We start from the raw sequence: 22,504 nt of genomic DNA, 5'->3' as shown, positions 1-22,504 counted from the left end.
TGGTCAAATGTTAAAAATTAATATCTAAAGAATTGTGATAATCTGACTATCCCACGTGGCACACTCAATTGACTCTTTTGATATGATCAGTTCGGAAATGGTAGATCTGTACGTCTTGAGATACAAAACTGGACTTCCCCATAAAAAGGTGCATCGCATCTATTATTACTATACACTTTCACCTCAGGGTGTACAATATGAGGTTCAATCTTGAGGTCACTTTAACATTATTCAAATTATTTTATTTTATTTTTTGAGTCGTTCTAGGGTGACACGAAGGTGATAAAATGATGTGGTGTCATGCACATTATCATAGATGTTGTTTCGCGGGATACAAGTAAAAAGCATTTACGGTTATGCGACTACCACCACATCATTTTTGTCGCCATTGTGTCTTTGTTTGTGTCATTCCAACATTTTCCTTATTTTCATAGAAGATTTGTGTTTCAATGTACATGTGATGGCACTTGTTTTGGGAATTTTGATAACAATTATGAGGCAAGAATGGCCTTAAGAGCATCACTGTCTCACATATAAATTTAGAGAACTGTTATTGCCGTATCAATTTTTACTAATGGCACACTGATTCTTATATAAATCATCAAAGAATTGCACACAATTGGTGTGTAGCAATAGTAACTCTCTAAATCTATTATCTTGTATTCATTTTCATGGAACATAGGAAATGTCCTTCAACTGCTTATTTTCTCTCTCGTGGATGCCTTTATCTTATTTGGGGGTGTCATTAAGAATCTGGATGTAATAAACAAAAGTTAGGGTGGTGATAGTGATACAAGTCTCTCTTATTCTAATTGACTAGCTCATCTCAACTTAGTCCATTATATGTCTCGCAGCAATTACTAGCTACAGCAAAAAAAATCTTCTATTTTTCCATAATTACTAAAATGCCCTTCTGTAGACAGCTCGCACCTCACCTCCTCCTCCCTCCTACCATCTTTTCCAAATCCTCCACAACCATCCGATTTCTCTGCAACTCGACTTGTCTTCCAATCATGGCAGACAAAACCCATTTCGATTCTGCAAAAAGGGATAACCTTAATGACCCCAAAACCCTAAATTACCCAAAACCTTTGTCTCCGCCATTGCCTGCTATATCTAAGCAGATCGAGCTGAACAGAGCCAACTCCGCCTCTTTGAAATCAAACCTATTTTCTCTCTCAGAAACTGATATAGTCTTCGAAGATGAGTGGTTAATCGTCGTAAATAAACCAGAAGGAGTTTACTGTGAAAGCGTCTTGTCTTCGATCCCTCTATTTCTCACCGATTCGATGAGACCCAGTAAGATTTCCCCCCCTTCTTCCCTTTTTTTAAGTGGGTTTTTTTAGTTTTCATCGATTTTGATTTTTAAACTCGCGATTCACACCCCAGTCGTTGATTCTGATTGTTCGTTTGACACATGCTGAACTGATTGAGTTGACTCGGAGAGCTTCTTTAGGGTTCATGTTCATCTTAAATGAAGATAGTTGCTATTGGCACCCCAACTTTTACTTATTATATCCCAATTAAAAATAAAGAAAATAAGTGAATGGTTGAGAATAAATAAAATGTTGGGGTGCCAATAAAAGCTGTGTAACGTTTGAACAAGTGATAAATTTCTATTTTTTGGGTTTATTATTTGGGTGAATATCCATTTTGTGTGCTGAATATGACGAAATTCACGGTACACTGTTCATTTTAATTTCCAAAACATATTTTTCCAGTGAATTCATCACTTTTATAATCAATGAAGTTGTTGATAAAATACCAACTATTTTACCATACTTACAATATCATTGGTAATTTATTAGTGAATTCATTGGAAAGACATGTTTTGAGAATTAAAATGAACAGTGTACTGGAATCGGAATTTGGTCCCATGTTTTGGAAAATATCTCTTAGAATTTTATATGAGCCTAATCATAACTGTGAAGAACAGCTGAAATTGTTTTAAGGAGTGTTTATAATGTTTTGTAATGTTAAGATTATAATTTGAGCCAAACCTCTGTAATGTATGAAGAGTATGTTTTTAATCTTTAATTGGGTGTGATAAATAATTTAAGAAATTGGGGTGTAACAAGTAAAAGCTGACATGACCTGTTCCTTCTATCGACTTGAGTTGACTCAGAGAGTTTCTTTGAGTTCATGTTCATCTGAAAACTAGTAGTGTGGCTGACATACTACAAAACCATCCCTATTGAACATTGGATCTACTCATATTTTGCAGGGTTTCAAACCGACCCATTGGAGCTCCATATGGCTAATCGACTCGATAGGGACACGAGCGGCCTAATGGTTATAACCAAATCACATAAAATAGCAGGAAAACTAGTGAAGGCATTCACTGATCACAAGGTTACGAAAACATACATTGCCTTATGCATCGGACAAGCTCCGAAATGGGAGACCATCAGCATTAAATCAGGTCATGGAAGATCGAAATTTGGTGTTTGGCGTGTGTACTCTGCGTCAGATGTGGGTCGGAAACTCCCTGGAGGGTCTGTAGTCAGAGACATGGCAACTAAATTTGAAGTTTTATCTATAAGTGGGCAAGGAAGCTTCAAAGAGCCAACTAAGTCGAGACCCAATGGTGAAGAATTTCTAGTTGTTGAAGATCCAAGTGTGAAAGGTGACGATGAGAATGATGAAATATTAGTGAGAGCGTACCCACAGAGCGGTAGAACTCATCAAATTCGTTTGCATTGTCAGTATCTTGGAATTTCGATAAGAGGGGATGTGAAGTATGAAGGTGTCTACGAGTGGAGAGGTAGAACATATGATGGTCATGCTCTCCATGCGGAGAGCTTGTCATTTGATCATCCAATTACGGGTCTGCAGGTTGAATTCCAGGCACCTTTGCCTCAATGGGCAAGCCAGGCATTCCAGCCAGCATCGAATGGAGAACGTGATACGTGATTAAATTCAGAACTTCGTGTCCTCTGTAAACTGAACTTTGGTTGGCACAAGAGGAGTGTCACAAGAAATACATATCTTGGGATGTCTCTTGAATCTAGATTTTCGAGGATGTGTGGATGTTTATACACTATCAAGATAATGTTTTCTTCATGCTTTGAATCCATTTTACAGATTTGTTGTTTTGATATTCTGAATAACATGTAGAGAAATCCAAAAATGTTACAGATTACATATATTCCGGGCCAATCCATAAGCCACATTCATAATAAGCTCATTAACAAGCATTCTAAGCACTCAGAATCCGGATTTTCTTATAGATGAAGAGATTGGTAATGAAGTGAGGCATAAATCAGTTGGGCGTAAATTATAACATTTTTATATGACACAACAATGAAATTAAATGTCGTCTGGGATGCCGATTGCCAACATATCTTCTAAATGACTACATGTCTTCCACTTTAATTCTCTGTTGGTTTTCTACTCTAGTGAGAAAAAACTGAGCTCTAAAGAAACAAATTTACGAGAACAAGTGACTGATTAAGGACAATTAAAAGGGTCGGCTGCCATATGATTGCCATTGTAGTTTTTTTATTCCTCTTCTTCCTTGTTTCCTTTTGTTTCGACACAACTGCTTTTTTTCTTCTCTTTTGCTTTTTAAGTACTATGCAATTGATTCGTACCATATGGGCATCACAATAGTGAAAGCAGATATGATCTCGCATTCCATAACAAAGATTGTGGCTCAGGAAAAAATTGAATGGAGGAAAAAGATGCGTTTAGTCAACCCAAAATCACGGCTTCAATAATAATCATTGTTGTATTGCTTTATTAATTGGTGTTGTAAAGAAAGTTGGTTTTGGCCATGTAAGTTCTGTAAAATTAAGATAAAGAAATGCCTTTGAGACCCACTAATACAGAAAGTTCACGCATCCAATCAACCAATTTCTCCAGCATTGGCTGCAGTTTGGGTTGCAGCAGCGCCATACCTTCATCCCCTCTAGACACTGCCCGTGCATGTTTATCCACCAAAATTACACCATCAGCAACCTGTCATGAATCTGAGTCTAGATGGATGGATCCAAACCTGCTAAAATTGGGTTCTGGTCTGTCACTGAATTAAGATTCATGTTTATACTAAAATAGGAAAAAAGTAATTTTCACATACAGTTAAAAAAATGGTTTTGCCATCTAAAAACTACAACTCACTACATTGACTGATCATCGATCAATGCGTCTTCCTACATACTTGTCTTCTTACCTCCATCCATTTGATTTTCAATCTTCATTTTAAACAAGGAAACCTAATACCGCAAGGTGCATATCTGGAACCAACTAGCAATCTCAGTTTGATCAATCAATTAGGAGATCAACAAAACACACATGTGTTTTTTTATCTGGCCTAGGATATGGCTTTAGCTTTGAAGTTGCTATTTGCTTCCACATGAAACACAAATTCCATAAAAAACATTGTATGACACTCAGAATGATATAGGGAAAAAAACCTACAGAATCATTAAAGCTACTCAAATCTGTTAAACAACCAAACTCAAAGCTTTGAGAAAGGTTGCATTAAACAGCATAGGACCAAACCAACAATGGCAAAGATGAAACTAAACAATCACAGATGGCTTTACTGCCATATTTACTTAACCAAAGCAAGACTAGTAAAATTCATTACCTGTAGTTCTTAAGTTGCATTCCAAACATATCTAAAAAAGAACATCAGATGAACTTATTGTAGTTCTTAATGTACAACAAGCCACAATACCAAATTCAAGTAGGTCCTACTGAAAACTTATAGGATAAACATAGTAGAGAATATCCAAGGTAGTTAAAGATTTGAAGAAGTGAACACAAAACTACAATACTAAATGAAAATGACTACCAGAACACCATGCATCATATCTTCCTTCCCTTATGGCCGCCTCTCCTAACGCCTCCTGCTATGCCTTCTGCTCTTCCTCCGACTGCCCTTATCATCTGATTCAGAATCTGAAGCTGAATCAGAATCAGAATCAGAGGAATCTGATGTTGAGCTGTACTTCCGGTGCCTCCTCTTCTTCTGTTTCTTCTTCCTTCTCCTCCTCCACTCTTCCTCCGAATCTGATGATGAACTGTAACTTGAGCTACTCTCCCCCGAATCTGACCCTGTCACTGAAGACGACCCACTATCAGTCTCAAAAACAGAAGCTTCACTATTCTCACTCCCCGAATCAGATTTTGCCCGATGCTTCCTCTTGCTTTTCTTACTAACCCTTTCATCTTTCTCGGCATTTGGAATATCCGGGTTATCCAATTCATAAGAGACAGATAACTTCATCTTCAATTTAGGATTTTTGAGTTGTTGGGTACGTGAAGGTCGTGAAATGTATACCCGTTCATTCTTGCATTCATACGTCCAATGCCCAGGCTGGAAACACTTCTGGCATTGTGAAGATGACCCACCAATGGAAGACATTGAGGTCTTAGGATCTTTTCTTTCACCCAATTTAACTGCCTTTTCAGTACTCATCAAGTACATCTGACGCTTGGCTTCTTTCCTTTCTTGCCAACGGCTAGGTCCTTCTTCCTTCTGCCCATACGCATTCACATTTCGGGCTGCAGCTGCAGCCGCTCTTTCAGCCTGAGCACGACTGAGACCCTTCGCAGCTGTCAAGGCTGCAGCCTTGATTCTATCGGCTGCAACCTGACCTTTCTCTTCTTTCTTACTCGACATCTTCTAATTGAGAATGAGTAACTAGGTTTTTTTTATGGGTGCAAAATAAAAAAACCAAGTTTACAAATGAGGGGTAATTCAATCCCGGTCCTTCAAAAAATAAAACCCGTAAATAATTCACTCTGAACAAAAACCTATAATTCCAAAACCAATCCCCAGTCTCAGCACTTCAGGATCAGAATATCTGCATTCCTACATACAAAAAACACACGGATCAAATTTTAATTCAATGCCTGAAGTACACTAGCCATAGCAGGAAATATCTACCAAGACTGGAAAAAAACAACAAAAGCATATTTGAGGTGAAATGCTAACATATTATCTTCGTAGAAGGAAGCAAAACATGCAAAACTGACAAAAAATTTCAGGTCAGATCCAAATGCCAACAAATCAAAATTATAACTTTTTTTGGATAAAGAAATCCAGGAAGAGAAAAAAAATCCAAGTTCAAGATATTTAAAAGCTTTCTAAAGACAAAGACTCCAAAATCTAAAGTCAAGGAACTAAAGAACCCAACCTCGATCAAAACCAGAAGCTTCTTCACAGGTCACAATGAAAAATTCCCACTCATCAAAAAGAACAAAATAAAAACATAAACCCTAGACTTTCATCTATCAGAGAAGTCATCAAAAGCCACAGATTTACAACCAGCAAACCGTAGTTCCCAGCCAAAATCGAAAATGTTCGATTTCATCAAGAAAAGCTAACTTACCAAAAACCTTTTATTTCAATCCAAGCCCTAATTTCACATGAAAAAAGCCCTACCCCAAAATTTCATGCCTAACCGACTTCAATCCTCAGTTCCATGAACCCTAATTTCGAAAAATATCCTAAATCCTAAAATGCAAACAAACTGAAGTTTCAGTAAACAAGAACCCTATCCATTAAAAAAACAATCAAAAGCTCCTTCATTGTTGGAACTCTGAAGATTAACAAACTTTAATACCTAATCGAGCAGTTCCTTTTAGAATCGAGTGGGTGACTTGAGAATTTTTACATCGTCAAAAACGATTTAAACCCGACGAAATCAACAACAAGATTGAAACTGATGAACTCTATTAAATCATGAAAGAAAAAGTCATACCGTGAGATCGGTGGGTTGCTCTCAGGAGACAGGAACCCTAGAAATCCTTGATCGAAGAGCAACGATGGACGAGAGAACATTAATAAAATTTAAAAGAGCAATCTACTAATCGAAAACGTGGTTTGACTTTGGACCTACGGAAACGGATATCGGGCACCCGATTAACCTATAACCAAAAGGACCCGCCCCTATTATACCAGTCTCTTTTAGGAGCCCCGTTTTCCCATTATTGAAACACCGGATCAGAACCCGACTCCATGGCTATTTGGATATGACCAGTGATCACAGATATGAAACGAAATTAACATGAGAGATTCTATTGCCACACCAACTTTTGCGAGCTCCACCGCAATTCATATGTAATTGGCCTTCTGATCTCCTCATTTGCATTTGCGTTGACTTCTTTCGATATTGGGTTCAATACTGTGCTGACATGGCAATGTGTAAAGAATCATAATTTGTTTCTTTGGACAAAATTCTATACAATATTCTAGATAAAGTATTTTATTTTATATGGGCTAAAAGTTTCAGAATGGGATGATTTTTTGTGAGGATGATCTCTATGGTGAGAAAATCATCCTCACAAAAAATTAGCAAATTCTGAAATTTCTAACCTTAGTTTATTAATTGAAGAATAGTGAATTGTCAATTTTTTTACCATTAGTTTGTAACCATTTTTCATGGGGTTAGAAGTTTAAGAATTGACTGATTTTTTGTGAGGATAATTTGCATCTCTATAAAGATCATCCTCACAAAAAATCAGCTCATTCCGGAACTTTTTATTCATATAAGACAAATTTTTGTCTAGAATGTTGTATAGGATTTTGTCAAAATAACTCAACCTTTGTATATAAGATGATGTTCAGAGGTCCTAAAGAGAACCAAACATTGTGCCAAACATTTTTTAAATGTATGGATTAGAAATTTTAGAATGGGCTGATTTTTTGTGAGGATGATCTCTATGATGAGGAGATCACCCTCGTAAAAAATCAGCTCATTCTGAAACTTCTAACCCCATCAAAATTGATTTACGAAAATCGAACGATACAAGATTCTTCAACTTGTAAACTAGGTTTATTACAAGTTTCGGAATAAACAGATTTTTGGTAAGGATGATCTCTTCATTCCGAAGCTTCTATTCCCTATTTTGAAAAATGTTTGGCACAATGTTTAGCTCTCTTTAGGGCCTCCGAATGCTTCCCACAAACACACCTATATATATACCATTCTCCATGTTTATCCTAACCATAAAGTTTTGTGCTAAAGTATGTTCATGATTTCCCAATTTAATCTAAAAGATCCATGATATTTCTTTGTTAGTTCTCAGTTAGATGTGAGATATGGGTACCAAGAACAATGATGCACCTTCTTTTCCTCTCAAAATTTGTATATACCATTTATTTGTAAAATTGCCATTAATGGGCACCAATAAACTTATTAGATTTTATATTTTCAATTTACACAAATAGCTATTGATGGTGCTGATGGTATTCTCTAGATGACTTTAGCACAATCAACATAATCAAATTATGTATAAGGAATATCACGAATTTTACGTGGGGAATCTTTTGGGAAGGAAAAAACTATGGGACCCAATCCAATAAAAAAACTTCCCCTAAGGCTATGCTTGGATTGAGAGAAGTGGAGAGAAGATAAATTCATTAAGACAAGAGAAATTCAATTTCTCTCCATCATGTTTGGATTGATAAGAGAGAACTTGGGACAACTTTATAATTTTAACATACCTTAAAAAAGCGATCTAGGGGCAGAGTTGGAATTATAAAATATTTTAAAAGGGCTTTATCTTCATTTCTCTTCTCTTCTCTCCACTTTTTGATAAAAGAAAACTCACATTTTTTCTCTCCAATTCTTTTTTTTCTTCTCTCCCCACCTAACAATCCAAACAAGAGAAATGGAGAAAAACTCATTTATTTTCTCTTCCCTTATCTTCTCTTCTCTCCATTTCTCTCAATCCAAAGACAACCTAAATGAATAGTAATGTTATGAAAGAATTTTTTAGACAAAGTTAAAAGGATTCAAACATCAAGATAACAATACTCTTCGATTACAAATGTGAATATACCCAATAAATGAATTCTTATCCACAAGAACAAGAAACCTCTTACTCGGTTAAGACTGTAGATAACTCCAAAACTTAAATCTTTTGAGAATGTTGGTGAATGTCTTGAATTTGTGGGTTAAGATTTCACAAATGCGGTAGCACACCTCAAATGTTATCGAAATGACACGAAAATGAGAACAATAAAAGCCTTCAAGTGAAAAAATGGAGAGAGAACGTTCAATAGAGTAAGGTGGAATACATAATCTACTACCATCTTCCAAGCTATAAGAGATGATGGGAGATAGATTAAAACATTCTCTCATTTCAAAACTCATGGTACATTAAACATTATGTAATAAATAGTAACTTTATTAACATGTTTGCTCATATTTTTAGTGTAATTTAGTCGTACCAATAAATGTTTTAGTCAATATTTGGATACCCCTCTCTTTTCAAACATATGACATGCTTCTTGACATGTTCTTCTCAAATAGGACAAATGAAAAATGACTCAAACACCCTCATCTTCAATCGATAATCTAAATCTTAGCTTGATTATTTTTCCAAAACTGGTCATTAAAACCTCTTAGGTTAAAAAAAAAAAAAATTACCATTTTATTTAACCTTAAGACTCCATCTACTTAAACCTTCAAATTTTAAAAATAAAATATAATTTTTGAAGTAAAAGATGGTGGAATCAGGAGTTTTTCTAAAATGGTTAAGACGATGATTGTAAAGGGATAAAAATCCCCTATCATCTAGATCGTTCATTTTGCACCAATCAATAGGAATCTTGAGACAAACATGTGACATTATTTGGGTGGAATTCTATCTATTTAGAAAAAAAATGTCAAATTGAGAGAATTCTTCTACTTTATATTATTATTAGGATATGAGTAAAAATGAAAATTGTAATATGATTAAGGTTATGATTTTTTTTTTTTTTCTAATTTTAAGGTTTTTTATATTTAAAATACTAAAAATCATTGTAAAAAATGAGAAAAAAAAATGGATTTGGGAGAGGTGTATCTCGAGGCCATCATGTAAAGGGGATATTCATTTAACAGGGATACATATTATAGTGAAATGTCTCCTTGAACCTATGAATGTAAATACTTTTGTCAAATCACATAAAAAACTATTATATTCTTTATCTGTTTTATACGTTTCTCTTACTTGTATAATTTGTGGGTATATGATCTAGATTTAGATTGAGATCTCGAGGATAATCAATGAATTTTTAGTATCTCGAGATAAATCACAAAAATTACTCCTACAAGATGATGTTCAATTAAATTAAAAATAAGAATCGTGATAATCTGACTATCCCACTTGGCAAACTCAATTAACTACCCTGACATGACAAGTTTGAAAATCGTAGATCTATTCTCCTCGGGATACACAATTTAGTCAATTGAGTATTTCACATGGGATAGTCATATTATCATGACTCTAAAAATAATGGAGGTTGAAACCTCTAAATATGCTAATTTTTTTATAAACAAATGAAGGATTTTTTTTATTATGACTTGAAAATGGGGTATTTATATTATTTTTCATTAATCTATAGCAAATGGTGTACAGTCGATTTGAAAACTTATAGGCATCTCAACTCTAATATTGGCAAAAACGTGCTTCTATCTACTTTCTATAACTTTTTTATTTATTTTTTCATAAAATTCTCTTGCCACGTAGGATTAAAAAAGACACGTTAGATTCTTGTCACGTGAAGTAATTATAACTCATATACAATCCAACGTGGACCAAACAGTGTTTATCTTCTTATCCAATTTGCTTGAAAACAGGTAGATGCCATCTTCTTTTCATCCTATAATTCCTATCTTGGCTTCATCTTATGCGATTTCTCTTATTATATTCTCTCCCAAATATCTAAATTCGTAAAACGATAAAAGTGCCATTCATGCAACAAAGGCTATCAATTCATATGGAAGATATTTATAGAGAGTTGCCATTGTCACATCAACTTTATAATGCCACACCAATTCTTATGTAAATCACCAAGTAATTACACACAGTTGACATGGTAAGAGTAACTCTATTTATATTTGAGTCGTGATAATTTGACTTAGGCATGTGGTACTCGATCGACTTACCTGAGGGTGATAGGTTCGAAAATTGTAGATATGTTTTTCTTGGGATACAAACTACACTTTTTTATGAGAAATCGTAATTTTGTATCTCGAGGAGAGTACATCTATGGCTCTCAAGCTTATCACGTCAGGTAAGTCGATTGAGTTGCCACGTGCCTAAGTCAGATTATTAACACTCTTTATATTTTACCTAATTTTACTTTTGATCTGATAGTTTTCATCTAGATCTTTACAACAAACACTAAACTTTTTAATCAAATATATAATTATTATCTATGTAAAGGGGTTGTTAACGTCTAAAGTTTCATATGGCATTAGCAATCTCTATAACAATGAATTTTTTCAAAATATCTCGAAAAATAATATTATTATCTTGTCTTTTAGTATAAACTGGTCGATCATCATTGTCTAATGAAAATTTTTAATTATTATTTTTAGATATTTTTGCATATTTACAAGTTAATGATTTTCATTGTTCAATTACTTTACAAAAATAATGTCGTAGGGTTAGCTCAATGACAATTTTAAACCGATCAGAGGTTAATGCCCGTAGGTCTTGAGTTCGATATCTAGTATGAACATAATTCCTCATAATACACCCTTACTTACCTGATGGGTGTAATGTGCTAGTGTTGCACTTGCACGTGCCTCTAGACTAGTCATTGGACAAGACCATGTCTATGGACTAAGTAAAGTCCAAATACGGGTCAAACCATTATCTACCAGGATACCCTGTTATCAAAAAAAAAAAAAAAAAAAAAATCTTTATAAAATGTTGTAAGGCTAATCATGACTATCATTGAGTTGTAGTATAGTTCTGTATTTCTTTTTTATCGATAAATATATTTTTGATAGCTCATTGTTAACCCAAATCTATGATATCATTACTAAAGACCTTACCAATAAAGTTAGTTAATAATGAGTATTATAATTATTCTATCAAGGGCAGATTTACAGTGGGGGCAAGTGCCCTCACTATTTTATTTAAAATTTACGATTTCTTCATTATATTTTGACTTTGCCTTTGTATTAAGAAACTATTTGCCCCACCTCCACACATAACATCGCTCCTTGACTTAGGTCTTCTCTCATAGACTAATGAAAAATGACGTAAATGCCCTTTTTTAATTTCAATAAAAAATATTTGAATTTTCTCCTCAAACCCACTAATCTTCATGGCAACTAGAGTTGAACTCCTCTACAAGAAAATCCTGACTCCGTCTTATATTCTATAATTTTTATTTATTTATTTATTATTATTATTATTAGACAATGCATCCATTACCAGTGCATTCTCTTTGGTACAACTATAATATAATAATATATACATTGTTGGAAAAACACCAAATCTGAATGCAAGAAATACATGTAATTTATTAGACCCAACCATTGAATCGGTCTCCCATAATATTTCTCTTCAAAATTAAAAACTTACCTATGAGTTTTTATATATATAAAAACTATAAAGATGATTTAAAAATAAAAAAAGATGGCCAACAGTTTTGATTTTCGGCCCAAGGAACTTCTGTGTGGGACCCGTTAAATAGTTGGTCCTAACGCACCCATTGATAGAATATGTTGATCGGGTCGAATTTTTCTGACTTTAGACGGTTTTGTTTTTAATTACAGATCCCTAGAAATCTTTGTCATATCTCTTCCGTACGTTTGACGCTGTTATTCAAACATGGTTTGAGATTATAATTTTTTGATTTTATTCCTCTAAGACTGAAGACTCCAAAAGTTGGTTGGGATAGATTACGTGGTGAATGTGATCAGAAGATACGTGTTAATGAAGACTACATAGAATAATGAGAAGAGATCCAATGCATCCGGTTGCAACATATGATTTCATGATTCAATGATCCAAACCTTACGTTTTGTTAAGATTTCATGCCATAAGTGAAATTCAGCTGATGAAATTGGTTTAACTTGATTATATGTTTAAGAGTGGGTAACGATTATCATGGAAAATCAAAATATCAAATGACACGTGTCAATTTTATATTACATGTATACACATAAATAAAACATTTATTATTTAATTAAAGACTTTCAAAGTCATTGCTTGAAACATAATTATAATACTTGTCAAACTTAAACCTAGAAGAATTCCTGGACATTTGTTTGGAAAATGTCAAATTCATACTCAAGTCCCACAAGAAACTAATGCAACTTGGATCAGTAAAAGTCGTGATGAGTGAGCTCAAGATTGGACCTCATATCGCACATTTTGATGTCAAAGTGGATGGAAATCATAGATGCTTTTTTACTTGTATCTCAAAAAAAGCATTCTCGATTCCATACACTTTTATGTCAAGTGTGCGATGTGAAGTCCAATCTTGAGGTCACTTTAGCATTATTCAATAAATAATATGATCTTATTAAGGTATACATTAAAGTGTAATAAACACACTTTAAAAATTAGCATACGGGGTATTTTGATAAAAAAGATTTTTTATATAAAATTTATAATTTCCTAAGTGTATTTATTGCACTTTAACGTGTGCTCTTAGAACATATTCTAAATAATATTAGATTGGTATAGATAAAAATAATAATCAAGGATTATTATATAAATAAAAAGTTGAGTCGTGATAATATGACACTCCCCGATGACATACACACCCCCTACGCCCCATCATAGAATCGTGTAGATCATTTACCTTAGGAAACACAAGAAAATAGATTTTTGGTCATGCATATCCCAAGGCAAAATGACCTAAGGTTCTCAAAAATTTAGTTAAGAGTTTGAAAAAAGGTTATTTCCGACATTCTTCTTAACCTCTTATAGAAGACCACGGTCAAGGGGGCATGTCATAAATGAAGGGTATTAGTAATATTCACCAAAACCCTGAGGGGTATGTCGAAATTACCTAATAATTCTTTTCAAACAAAAACATGATAAGTATGAGAAGAAAAAAAAAAGACAAAAACCAAAAAACATCAGAAGGGAAGTTAGTTTAAATGTTTCTCTACTTCTCTCTCTCCATGCCACGCCACCTCTCTAGATAGACTTCTTTATAGAAGAAAGGTGTCTCTTTTTCTAGTTGCAGAAGCAGTATTTCAAACCATCAAGTGGTTTTGGTGCAAACAAACTGTAGAAATCATTTCTGAAGTGGGTTTGAGAGATGGGTTTGATTGGGGAAACTGTAACACAGATTGTGATACCTTTGGCTGCCGTAATTGGGATTGGGTTTGCTCTTTTACAGTGGTTTTTGGTTTCAAAGGTCAGGGTTTCATTGGACACTGGTGCGGACAATGGGTATACTGATAGGTTGATTGATGACGAAGAAGAGAGTGTTGATGGTCCTGAAGTAGTCATCAAATGTGCAGAGATTCAAACAGCCATATCTATTGGTGTGTTTTTACATTTTATACAAAAAAAAAAAAAAATCTTTTTTCTTCCTCTGTATTTTGTTTCCTCTGTGTGTGTGTGTTTATGTTTCAAGTTTATGGAAAAAATATATATTTTTTTCCCTGTATTTTGTTAGCTTATTTTGTGTGTGTTTGTGTTTGTTTGTTTTTTTTTTCTTCAAGTTTATGGAAAAAAAGATATCTTTTTTTCCCTGTATTTTGTTTGCTTTCTTTTTTTTTTGGGTGTGTGTGTGTGTTTCAAGTTTATGGAAAAAAGATTTCTTTTTTCCCTGTATTTTGTTTGCTTTTTTTTTTTTTGGGTGTGTGTGTGTGTTTCAAGTTTATGGAAAAAAGATTTCTTTTTTCCCTGTATTTTGTTTGCTTTTGTGTGTGTGTGTTGGGTTAGATTTTTTATTTTATCTTATTTTTTTGCAATTATAATTATAAATTAAAGGTCTGTTTGGATCAAATCCAAAGAAAACATATTCTCTTGGCACAAAAGATTGATCGAAGCAGTCCTTAATAATTATTATTTAAACTCGCGTGATGTTTTTCTATTGGTGTTTTAGTGGGGATGAGGGTTGTTGAATTGTTTATGTTAGAGATTACTGGTTTAAAGGTTTTAATTATTTATCAGACTAATATATTACTCAGTAATAAATTATTTGCTTATTTATTTTTATGGATTTGTGTCTTTTTGATAGGTATCAGTTCTTTATGGTTGCCACCAGTGGTTATTGAGTGATAAAGGATATGCTTGGGTCACCATTTTTAGGCCCAAAAATAAATATATGTTCTTAAACACATGTTCTTTTTGGGTTGACCATTTTCCCAAAAAACTCTTAAAACATATGTTCTTTTTGGGTTAAAATTATTTATTATGTTTTCTTGTCTTCTTATATGGTTTTTGGTATAATGGTATTAAATCTGTAAATCTCTTGGTTCTTTATGGTTTTTGAATTTATATGATTACATGATTAGTGTTATATTCTTGGATTTTGAGAGTAACTGTGTAGTTCATAGACTGACACATTTCTCTTTTCAATAATTAAATGGTTTCTGTGTAGTTGGATGCTTTTTTATCTTCCAAATTTTTTTTTTTGGGGTGTTCCAAATCCAACCTCTTCATTTGAGTTGTACAACATAATTTGTTGTGTTATTCTTGTAGAAGTAAGTCATAAAAGATCTAGTTTTTTTTTTTTTCATTATCTTTGTAATCCTTGCAATTTTTTTTTTTTTTGGTACTTCTAGACTAATTCCCATGGTTATTCAGTTTGACACATGATGGGTTTCATTTATGTTAGTCGTGAAAATGTAGAAGTAGCCCCAATAGGTGATAACCAAAGGGAAAGTTGATTGAGATGATTTGGTAATATGCAACAAAGGCTAGTAACGACCCCATAACTTGAAGATTCTAAAGAGTGAAGGAAGACCCAAAAATGTATGGGTTGAGGTAGTGAGAGCGGATATAAACATACTTGAATTAACAAAAGACATGACTAGAGAACAAAACAAAAAATGTTCAGCCGATCTCAAAATTTTGGCATAAGGTTTTTGATGAATGGATCAACATTTGGAGAGCTCTTACTAATTATTTTTTTTAGCATTCCATGTTTCTTCTTTTTATGTCTTTTGATTCTCTTACTCTTCTCATAATTGGGGCATGTTTCTAGGGGCAACTTCGTTTCTGTTCACTCAATACAAGTATCTCAGTGTCTTCGTGGTTGTTTTTGGAGCCATCATCTTTCTCTTCCTTGGTTCAGTAAGAGGTTTCAGCACCGAGAGTGAACCTTGCACTTATAACCCGGAGAAACTCTGCAAACCAGCCCTCGCCAATGCCATCTTTACCACAATTGCATTCCTCCTTGGTGCTCTAACTTCCGTTCTCTCTGGTTTCCTTGGCATGAAAATTGCAACCTATGCTAATGCAAGAGTGACTTTGGAAGCAAGGAAGGGTGTTGGGAAGGCATTTATTACAGCATTCCGGTCTGGTGCAGTAATGGGTTTTCTTTTGGCTGCCAATGGCCTCTTGGTTCTTTATATTACAATTAATCTCTTCAGATTGTACTATGGGGATGACTGGGAGGGACTTTATGAGTCTATTACTGGTTATGGCCTTGGGGGCTCTTCAATGGCGCTATTTGGGAGAGTCGGTGGAGGTATATACACAAAAGCGGCTGATGTTGGTGCGGATCTTGTTGGAAAAGTTGAACGAAATATCCCTGAGGATGACCCACGAAACCCAGCTGTAATTTTCCTTCACCTTTCTTCCTATGTCTTTTTTATTTTATTTTATTTTTTAAAATTATTATTTTTATAATGTTGTGAATCAGTTCATTTATTTTCTTGTGATATTTATACTTAATTATTTTCATACACATACATGCTGTTAAAATTGTCCGCCTGTCCAGTGTTCTTTTATAGGTTCACAGAGCCAATTTTCTGTGAAACCAAGGATAATTCACTTCCACAAAAGGATGTATGTGTATACATAATCTAGAGATTCACATACATCTTATTCGTACGTTCATCATTCATCTATGTGTATATTCCTATGTATTCTAGTATTACTTAAATATACGACAATCATTCAATCAATATAAAATTGCATAAATAGTAAAGCAATTATGTTTAGATGATGCATGTACAAAAGATTTGGAAGATAGTTACATATTTTGCAAATTTTGGGAACTACAAGGAGTAATGTATAATGGTAATGTTTTTTGCTTTTTATATTATATTTCAGGTTATTGCAGATAATGTGGGTGACAATGTGGGGGACATTGCTGGGATGGGTTCGGACCTATTTGGGTCTTATGCTGAATCATCTTGCGCCGCACTGTTTGTGGCATCTATATCATCCATTGGCATCAACCATGACTATGTTGCAATGTGTTATCCTCTAATTATAAGCTCAGTGGGAATTCTGGTTTGTCTAATTACCACACTTTTTGCCACCGATCTCTTTGAGATCAATAAGGTAACTCAGATTGAGCCGTCCTTGAAGAGACAACTTCTCATCTCAACAATTCTGATGACAGCCGGGATTGCCATTGTGAGCTTCCTTGTTCTGCCATCCCAATTTACTCTCTTCAACTTTGGAACTGAGAAGGAAGTTAAAAACTGGTAATCTTCTTGGGTTTCTGTCATTTAGACAGTATAGGACATTTATGTTGTGTAATACTAAATTTTTATTTCCTTTGTTGTAAACTCAGGTACCTCTTTTTGTGTGTTTCAATTGGATTGTGGGCCGGTCTTGTTATCGGATACACTACTGAGTATTACACCAGCAATGCTTACAGGTGGTCATTCTCTTCAGAGTTACTTTTATTATCCCCATGTCGCTTGTCAATTGGCTAAGAAGATCATCTACGTCAAAATTGATCCATTTGTTCTGACTTGATTGCCAATTTTTATTTTATTTTATTTTATTTTTTAAAATTATTATTTTTATAATGTTGTCAATCAGTTCATTTATTTTCTTGTGATATTTATACTTAATTATTTTCATACACATACATGCTGTTAAAATTGTCTGCCTGTCTAGTGTTCTTTTATAGGTTCACAGAGCCAATTTTCTGTGAAACCAAGGATAATTCACTTCCACAAAAGGATGTATGTGTATACATAATCTAGAGATTCACATACATCTTATTCGTACGTTCATCATTCATCTGTGTATATTCCTATGTATTCTAGTATTACTTAAATATACGACAATCATTCAGTCAATATAAAATTGCATAAATAGTAAAGCAATTATGTTTAGATGATGCATGTACAAAAGATTTGGAAGATAGTTACATATTTTGCAAATTTTGGGAACTACAAGGAGTAATGTATAATGGTAATGTTTTTTGCTTTTTATATTATATTTCAGGTTATTGCAGATAATGTGGGTGACAATGTGGGGGACATTGCTGGGATGGGTTCGGACCTATTTGGGTCTTATGCTGAATCATCTTGCGCCGCACTGTTTGTGGCATCTATATCATCAATTGGCATCAACCATGACTATGTTGCAATGTGTTATCCTCTAATTATAAGCTCAGTGGGAATTCTGGTTTGTCTAATTACCACACTTTTTGCCACCGATCTCTTTGAGATCAATAAGGTAACTCAGATTGAGCCGTCCTTGAAGCGACAACTTCTCATCTCAACAATCCTGATGACAGCCGGGATTGCCATTGTGAGCTTCCTTGTTCTGCCATCCCAATTTACTCTCTTCAACTTTGGAACTGAGAAGGAAGTTAAAAACTGGTAATCTTCTTGGGTTTCTGTCATTTAGACAGTATAGGACATTTATGTTGTGTAATACTAAATTTTTATTTCCTTTGTTGTAAACTCAGGTACCTCTTTTTGTGTGTTTCAATTGGATTGTGGGCCGGTCTTGTTATTGGATACACTACTGAGTATTTCACCAGCAATGCTTACAGGTGGTCATTCTCTTCAGAGTTACTTTTATTATCCCCATGTCGATTGTCAATTGGCTAAGAAGACCATCTACGTCAAAATTGATCTATTTGTTCTGACTTGATTGCCAATTTTTATTTTATTTTATTTTTCTGAGTGTCTGAAAGAGTAAAAAATATCATGTTTAAGATCGATCATCCAATAAGGTCAGTTTTTAGCTCAAAAAATCTCTTTGGTGGGACACTTACCATTGATGGGACCCATGCCCCTATGGGGCTGGCTGGCAGCCGCTACATTCACTGACCATACAAATGAATTGGTTGATTGGACAGTTGGGTTAGTTGATGGTGTTTCTGGATAACGGCTTATTAATTAGATGAGCCCAACTGATGAGAAGGGTTGAGTGTATATTTTCCTCCACTCTCAGGTGTGTCATACCCCAGTTAAGCCCCGTGACCCTATTATATTCATAGTTCTCCCCCTCTCCAAAAGATCGGTCTTTTGGAGTGGTTCCATGGTTCAACACTATTCTAAAGGATCTTTCCTCTGTTTTCTATTGGTTTTTTTCTTGAATATAAAATTATTATCTAGGTATTGAAATTTGCCAAATTTTGCAGTCCGGTGCAGGATGTGGCCGATTCTTGCAGGACGGGTGCAGCAACAAATGTCATTTTTGGGCTAGCTTTGGGATACAAATCGGTCATTATTCCAATATTCGCCATTGCTATTGCCATTTATGTCAGCTTTAGCTTGGCTGCCATGTACGGAATTGCGGTGGCAGCTTTGGGAATGCTCAGTACGATTGCTACAGGGCTTGCAATTGATGCCTATGGCCCTATAAGTGACAATGCTGGCGGAATTGCAGAGATGGCTGGAATGAGCCACAAGATCCGTGAGAGAACAGATGCTTTGGATGCTGCCGGAAACACCACCGCTGCCATTGGCAAGGTAATGCTTCTTTGCCCATGTTTTTTATTTTTTTATTTATAACTTATTTGGATCAAGAAACCTTTCAGTTTTGGGTGAAGGAATTAAAAAGGAAAAATAATGAAAAAAGCTAGTTTGTTAATGTTCAAATGGGAACTTATAAGGCAAGACATAAATGAACACCTTACAAAGTACACGTTCTCACTTGATCGTGCTAGGTAATGCTTGGTCACTTGTAGGCATGCACTTTGCTCACAAGGCGTGGCCTGGTGCTTGCCTTCTATCTTTACCTGTTCCCTCAAACAGGATGCTAACCTTTTCACCCATTTTTAGAAGGATGACTCAAAACTTGAGCCAATCATACTGAGTTTAAAGGTGGTTCAAACTCGATACAAAAGCACAACACAAAGACTCATTTACAGTCAATAACTTGGACACACATGGACACCATGCATGACACTATGGACATGTCTGTTAGATGTAGGCACTATCATCATTAGTTGTCACGAGGCAGTTAAAGAATTGCGTCTTTTGTTTTTCTTCTCAACTAAAAAGGTTCTGGACATATGGTGATCTCATGTGTCAGGGTTTCGCAATCGGATCAGCTGCCCTTGTTTCTCTTGCTTTATTTGGCGCTTTCGTGAGCAGAGCTGGCATCACTAGTGTTGATGTGTTGACTCCAAAGGTCTTTGTTGGACTAATTGTGGGAGCCATGCTTCCATACTGGTTTTCAGCCATGACAATGAAGAGTGTGGGAAGTGCAGCTCTCAAGATGGTGGAAGAGGTTCGCAGGCAGTTCAATACGATTCCTGGTCTCATGGAAGGATTGGCAAAACCAGATTATGCAACTTGTGTCAAAATCTCTACTGATGCATCTCTGAAGGAGATGATCCCACCTGGTGCACTAGTTATGCTCACACCACTCATTGCTGGAACCTTTTTTGGGGTGGAAACGCTCGCAGGGGTTCTTGCTGGTGCACTTGTTTCTGGTGTCCAGGTATGCTTCGTTTCTTGGGTTTTGTTTTTAAAATTTCTTTTTTGCTGAAATCACTTTCCAAATCACTACCACACTTTACCTTTGGATGGCTCTATAATTTTTCTTTTGGGTCGACCTTGTTTTGCATATTTTTCTACGTAAGATTCTTTTTCTTTGTACTCCTTTTGTGAGTAACCGTTGATGTTAGTTTTGGTGGGATCCATGGAATTCTTCTTTTGGGTAGTCCTCCCTACTCTTGCTTACACTATTTCATATCTGATGGGTTCCCAAAAATTTGGTGGGCTCTTGTTCTTTGTTTGCAGGTCGCCATCTCGGCCTCCAATACCGGTGGTGCTTGGGACAATGCAAAGAAATACATAGAGGTAAATTATTTCTTTCTTGAGCCTCAGATGCTAAGGCCTATTGTACTTGGATTTTTGGTTCCGGACTCTATGTTGAATTATTTCTCAAGGTTGGTTTAAAACTTCATTTGTGATTTCTATATAGGCCGGTGCTTCTGAACACGCACAAATGCTGGGTCCCAAGGGGTCGGACGCGCACAAAGCTGCTGTCATTGGGGACACTATCGGGGATCCACTCAAGGACACCTCTGGCCCATCACTCAACATCTTGATTAAGCTTATGGCCGTGGAGTCATTGGTGTTTGCTCCATTCTTCGCAACTCATGGGGGGTTAATTTTCAAATGGCTTTGAAAATGGTCCAGAAAATCAGAAGTATATAACAAGTGTTCTTAAGTTTTAAAATTTACTTTATCTTAACTTGTTGCAATTTTGGTAAACCATCTTTACTCTTATGATGACTTCTCTTGAAGTCATTTGTTTTGTTTCTTTTCTTTGTGATAGCTACTTGCTTATGTTTGATTGCGAGGAGAGCTTCATCTCAGAGTTGTTTCATTTAGGACCCAAATATATATATAAAAGGGACGGTTCATGGGACATAAGTAAGACAATGGTTTTTCAAAATATGGGTTAGAAGTTTGGGATTGAGTTGATTTGTTGTGAGGATGATCTTCTTATCATGGAGATCATCCTTATAAAAAATCAGTTCAATCCACAAAATTTCTAGCTCATATTTTGAAAAATGATTGTTTTTACATATGGTTTTAACCAAAATAAATTCAACACCTATTACACCTTTGAATGTGGTTAAAGACCTGTTTTGTTGTTGAGACAAAAATTTTGAAAAAAAAAACAATCAATTTTTCGAGAAATGATTCTCTTGAAAGTCGAACAATAAATTGTACATCAATCCTTGATTGCGTGAGGGATGTTTGATTGTGAGCATGGTTTTAAAACTCGATTTTGCTTCTCGTCTCATCCAAGCTCGATACTGTGTTGTCAAGGATGGTTTTCCAATACGTTTGAGAGGTCTCATGAGACAAATCAAAAAATTGAACGTGAGTCTTAAATCTCGGTCAAAAAAGTGATTTTGTGAGTTGGTCTTCTTCAGTTTAAATATCGAGTAAACTCGGATGATACGGCTCGGTCTTAGACGAGTCTTAAAACCATGATTGTGAGAAAAAAAAATGATTACCATCACAATCATCTAATAATTATAAAAAGGGACTTTTGTTATGTATTGTTTGTTGTGGATTTCAGATTCTGATTTTGAAAATCGAATTTGAGAGACTATATTAACAAATTTTTGCCAAAACATCTTTTAGAAATTAAGTTCATGTTCTAGAATCTGAATCTAGTTTTACTCGCCATGATGTTTCTAAGTCGAAATTTCTATTCGAGATTTTGGGAGAAGTCTTTGATTGTGAAGCAGTTGAGAAGATATTTTTAGGATTTTCTTTCAAAAATGAATCTCTATCTCTAAAAATTGTAATTTAAAAGTCGAAAAAAAAGAGAGGACATTTTCGTAAGTTTGTATTTATCCATCTAGACGGGAAATCCTTAATAAATTCTTTGGATAACTATAACA

At 34.9% G+C, this 22,504-nt stretch overlaps 3 protein-coding genes across 4 annotated transcripts; 2 read left to right on the top strand and 1 right to left on the bottom strand.

The window, feature by feature from the left end:
• The first annotated feature begins 819 nt into the window (after positions 1 to 819).
• LOC147402519 (Pseudouridine synthase family protein) lies at positions 820 to 3,083 on the top strand. The gene is made up of 2 exons (XM_086444209.1): positions 820 to 1,299; positions 2,225 to 3,083. The coding sequence occupies exons 1-2, from the start codon at positions 906 to 908 to the stop codon at positions 2,911 to 2,913; spliced, it is 1,083 nt and encodes a 360-aa protein (XP_086300335.1). The 5' UTR covers positions 820 to 905; the 3' UTR covers positions 2,914 to 3,083.
• Positions 3,084 to 4,554: 1,471 nt separating this feature from the next.
• On the bottom strand, positions 4,555 to 6,863 carry LOC147402518 (zinc knuckle (CCHC-type) family protein). 2 transcript variants are annotated; one of them, XM_086444210.1, is made up of 2 exons: positions 6,714 to 6,863; positions 4,555 to 5,821 (listed from the first exon to the last, which is right to left on the bottom strand). In XM_086444210.1, the coding sequence occupies exon 2, from the start codon at positions 5,627 to 5,629 to the stop codon at positions 4,844 to 4,846; it is 786 nt and encodes a 261-aa protein (XP_086300336.1). In that variant the 5' UTR covers positions 5,630 to 5,821; positions 6,714 to 6,863; the 3' UTR covers positions 4,555 to 4,843. The 2 variants fall into 2 exon arrangements, with proteins under 2 accessions (XP_086300336.1, XP_086300337.1); XM_086444211.1 differs by having other exon boundaries at positions 4,555 to 5,813; positions 6,714 to 6,785.
• Positions 6,864 to 13,822: 6,959 nt separating this feature from the next.
• Positions 13,823 to 21,405, top strand: LOC147402517 (pyrophosphate-energized vacuolar membrane proton pump 1-like). The gene is made up of 8 exons (XM_086444202.1): positions 13,823 to 14,243; positions 15,914 to 16,488; positions 16,987 to 17,366; positions 17,456 to 17,542; positions 19,271 to 19,601; positions 20,167 to 20,577; positions 20,880 to 20,939; positions 21,064 to 21,405. Exons 1-8 carry the CDS (start codon positions 14,015 to 14,017, stop codon positions 21,268 to 21,270), a joined length of 2,280 nt encoding a protein of 759 aa, XP_086300328.1. The 5' UTR covers positions 13,823 to 14,014; the 3' UTR covers positions 21,271 to 21,405.
• The last annotated feature ends 1,099 nt before the right edge of the window (positions 21,406 to 22,504 follow it).

The sequence above is a fragment of the Akebia trifoliata genome, chromosome 5 (genome assembly GCF_017979445.1).
Source record: "Akebia trifoliata isolate Shusen 1 chromosome 5, ASM1797944v1, whole genome shotgun sequence".
Lineage (NCBI taxonomy): Eukaryota > Viridiplantae > Streptophyta > Magnoliopsida > Ranunculales > Lardizabalaceae > Akebia > Akebia trifoliata.
The sequence above is the reverse complement of the archived record's forward strand: the minus strand, read 5'-3'. Positions and strand labels throughout refer to the sequence as shown.

Bases quoted from the DNA above. Each gene is read 5' to 3' on its own strand.
- LOC147402519 (XM_086444209.1), top strand. From the start codon at position 906: ATGCCCTTCTGTAGACAGCTCGCACCTCACCTCCTCCTCCCTCCTACC. The intron at 1,300-2,224 runs GTAAGATTTCCC...CATATTTTGCAG, and splicing joins CACCGATTCGATGAGACCCA to GGTTTCAAACCGACCCATTG.
- LOC147402518 (XM_086444210.1), bottom strand. From the start codon at position 5,629: ATGTCGAGTAAGAAAGAAGAGAAAGGTCAGGTTGCAGCCGATAGAATC.
- LOC147402517 (XM_086444202.1), top strand. From the start codon at position 14,015: ATGGGTTTGATTGGGGAAACTGTAACACAGATTGTGATACCTTTGGCT. The intron at 20,578-20,879 runs GTATGCTTCGTT...CTTTGTTTGCAG, and splicing joins CACTTGTTTCTGGTGTCCAG to GTCGCCATCTCGGCCTCCAA. The intron at 20,940-21,063 runs GTAAATTATTTC...ATTTCTATATAG, and splicing joins ATGCAAAGAAATACATAGAG to GCCGGTGCTTCTGAACACGC.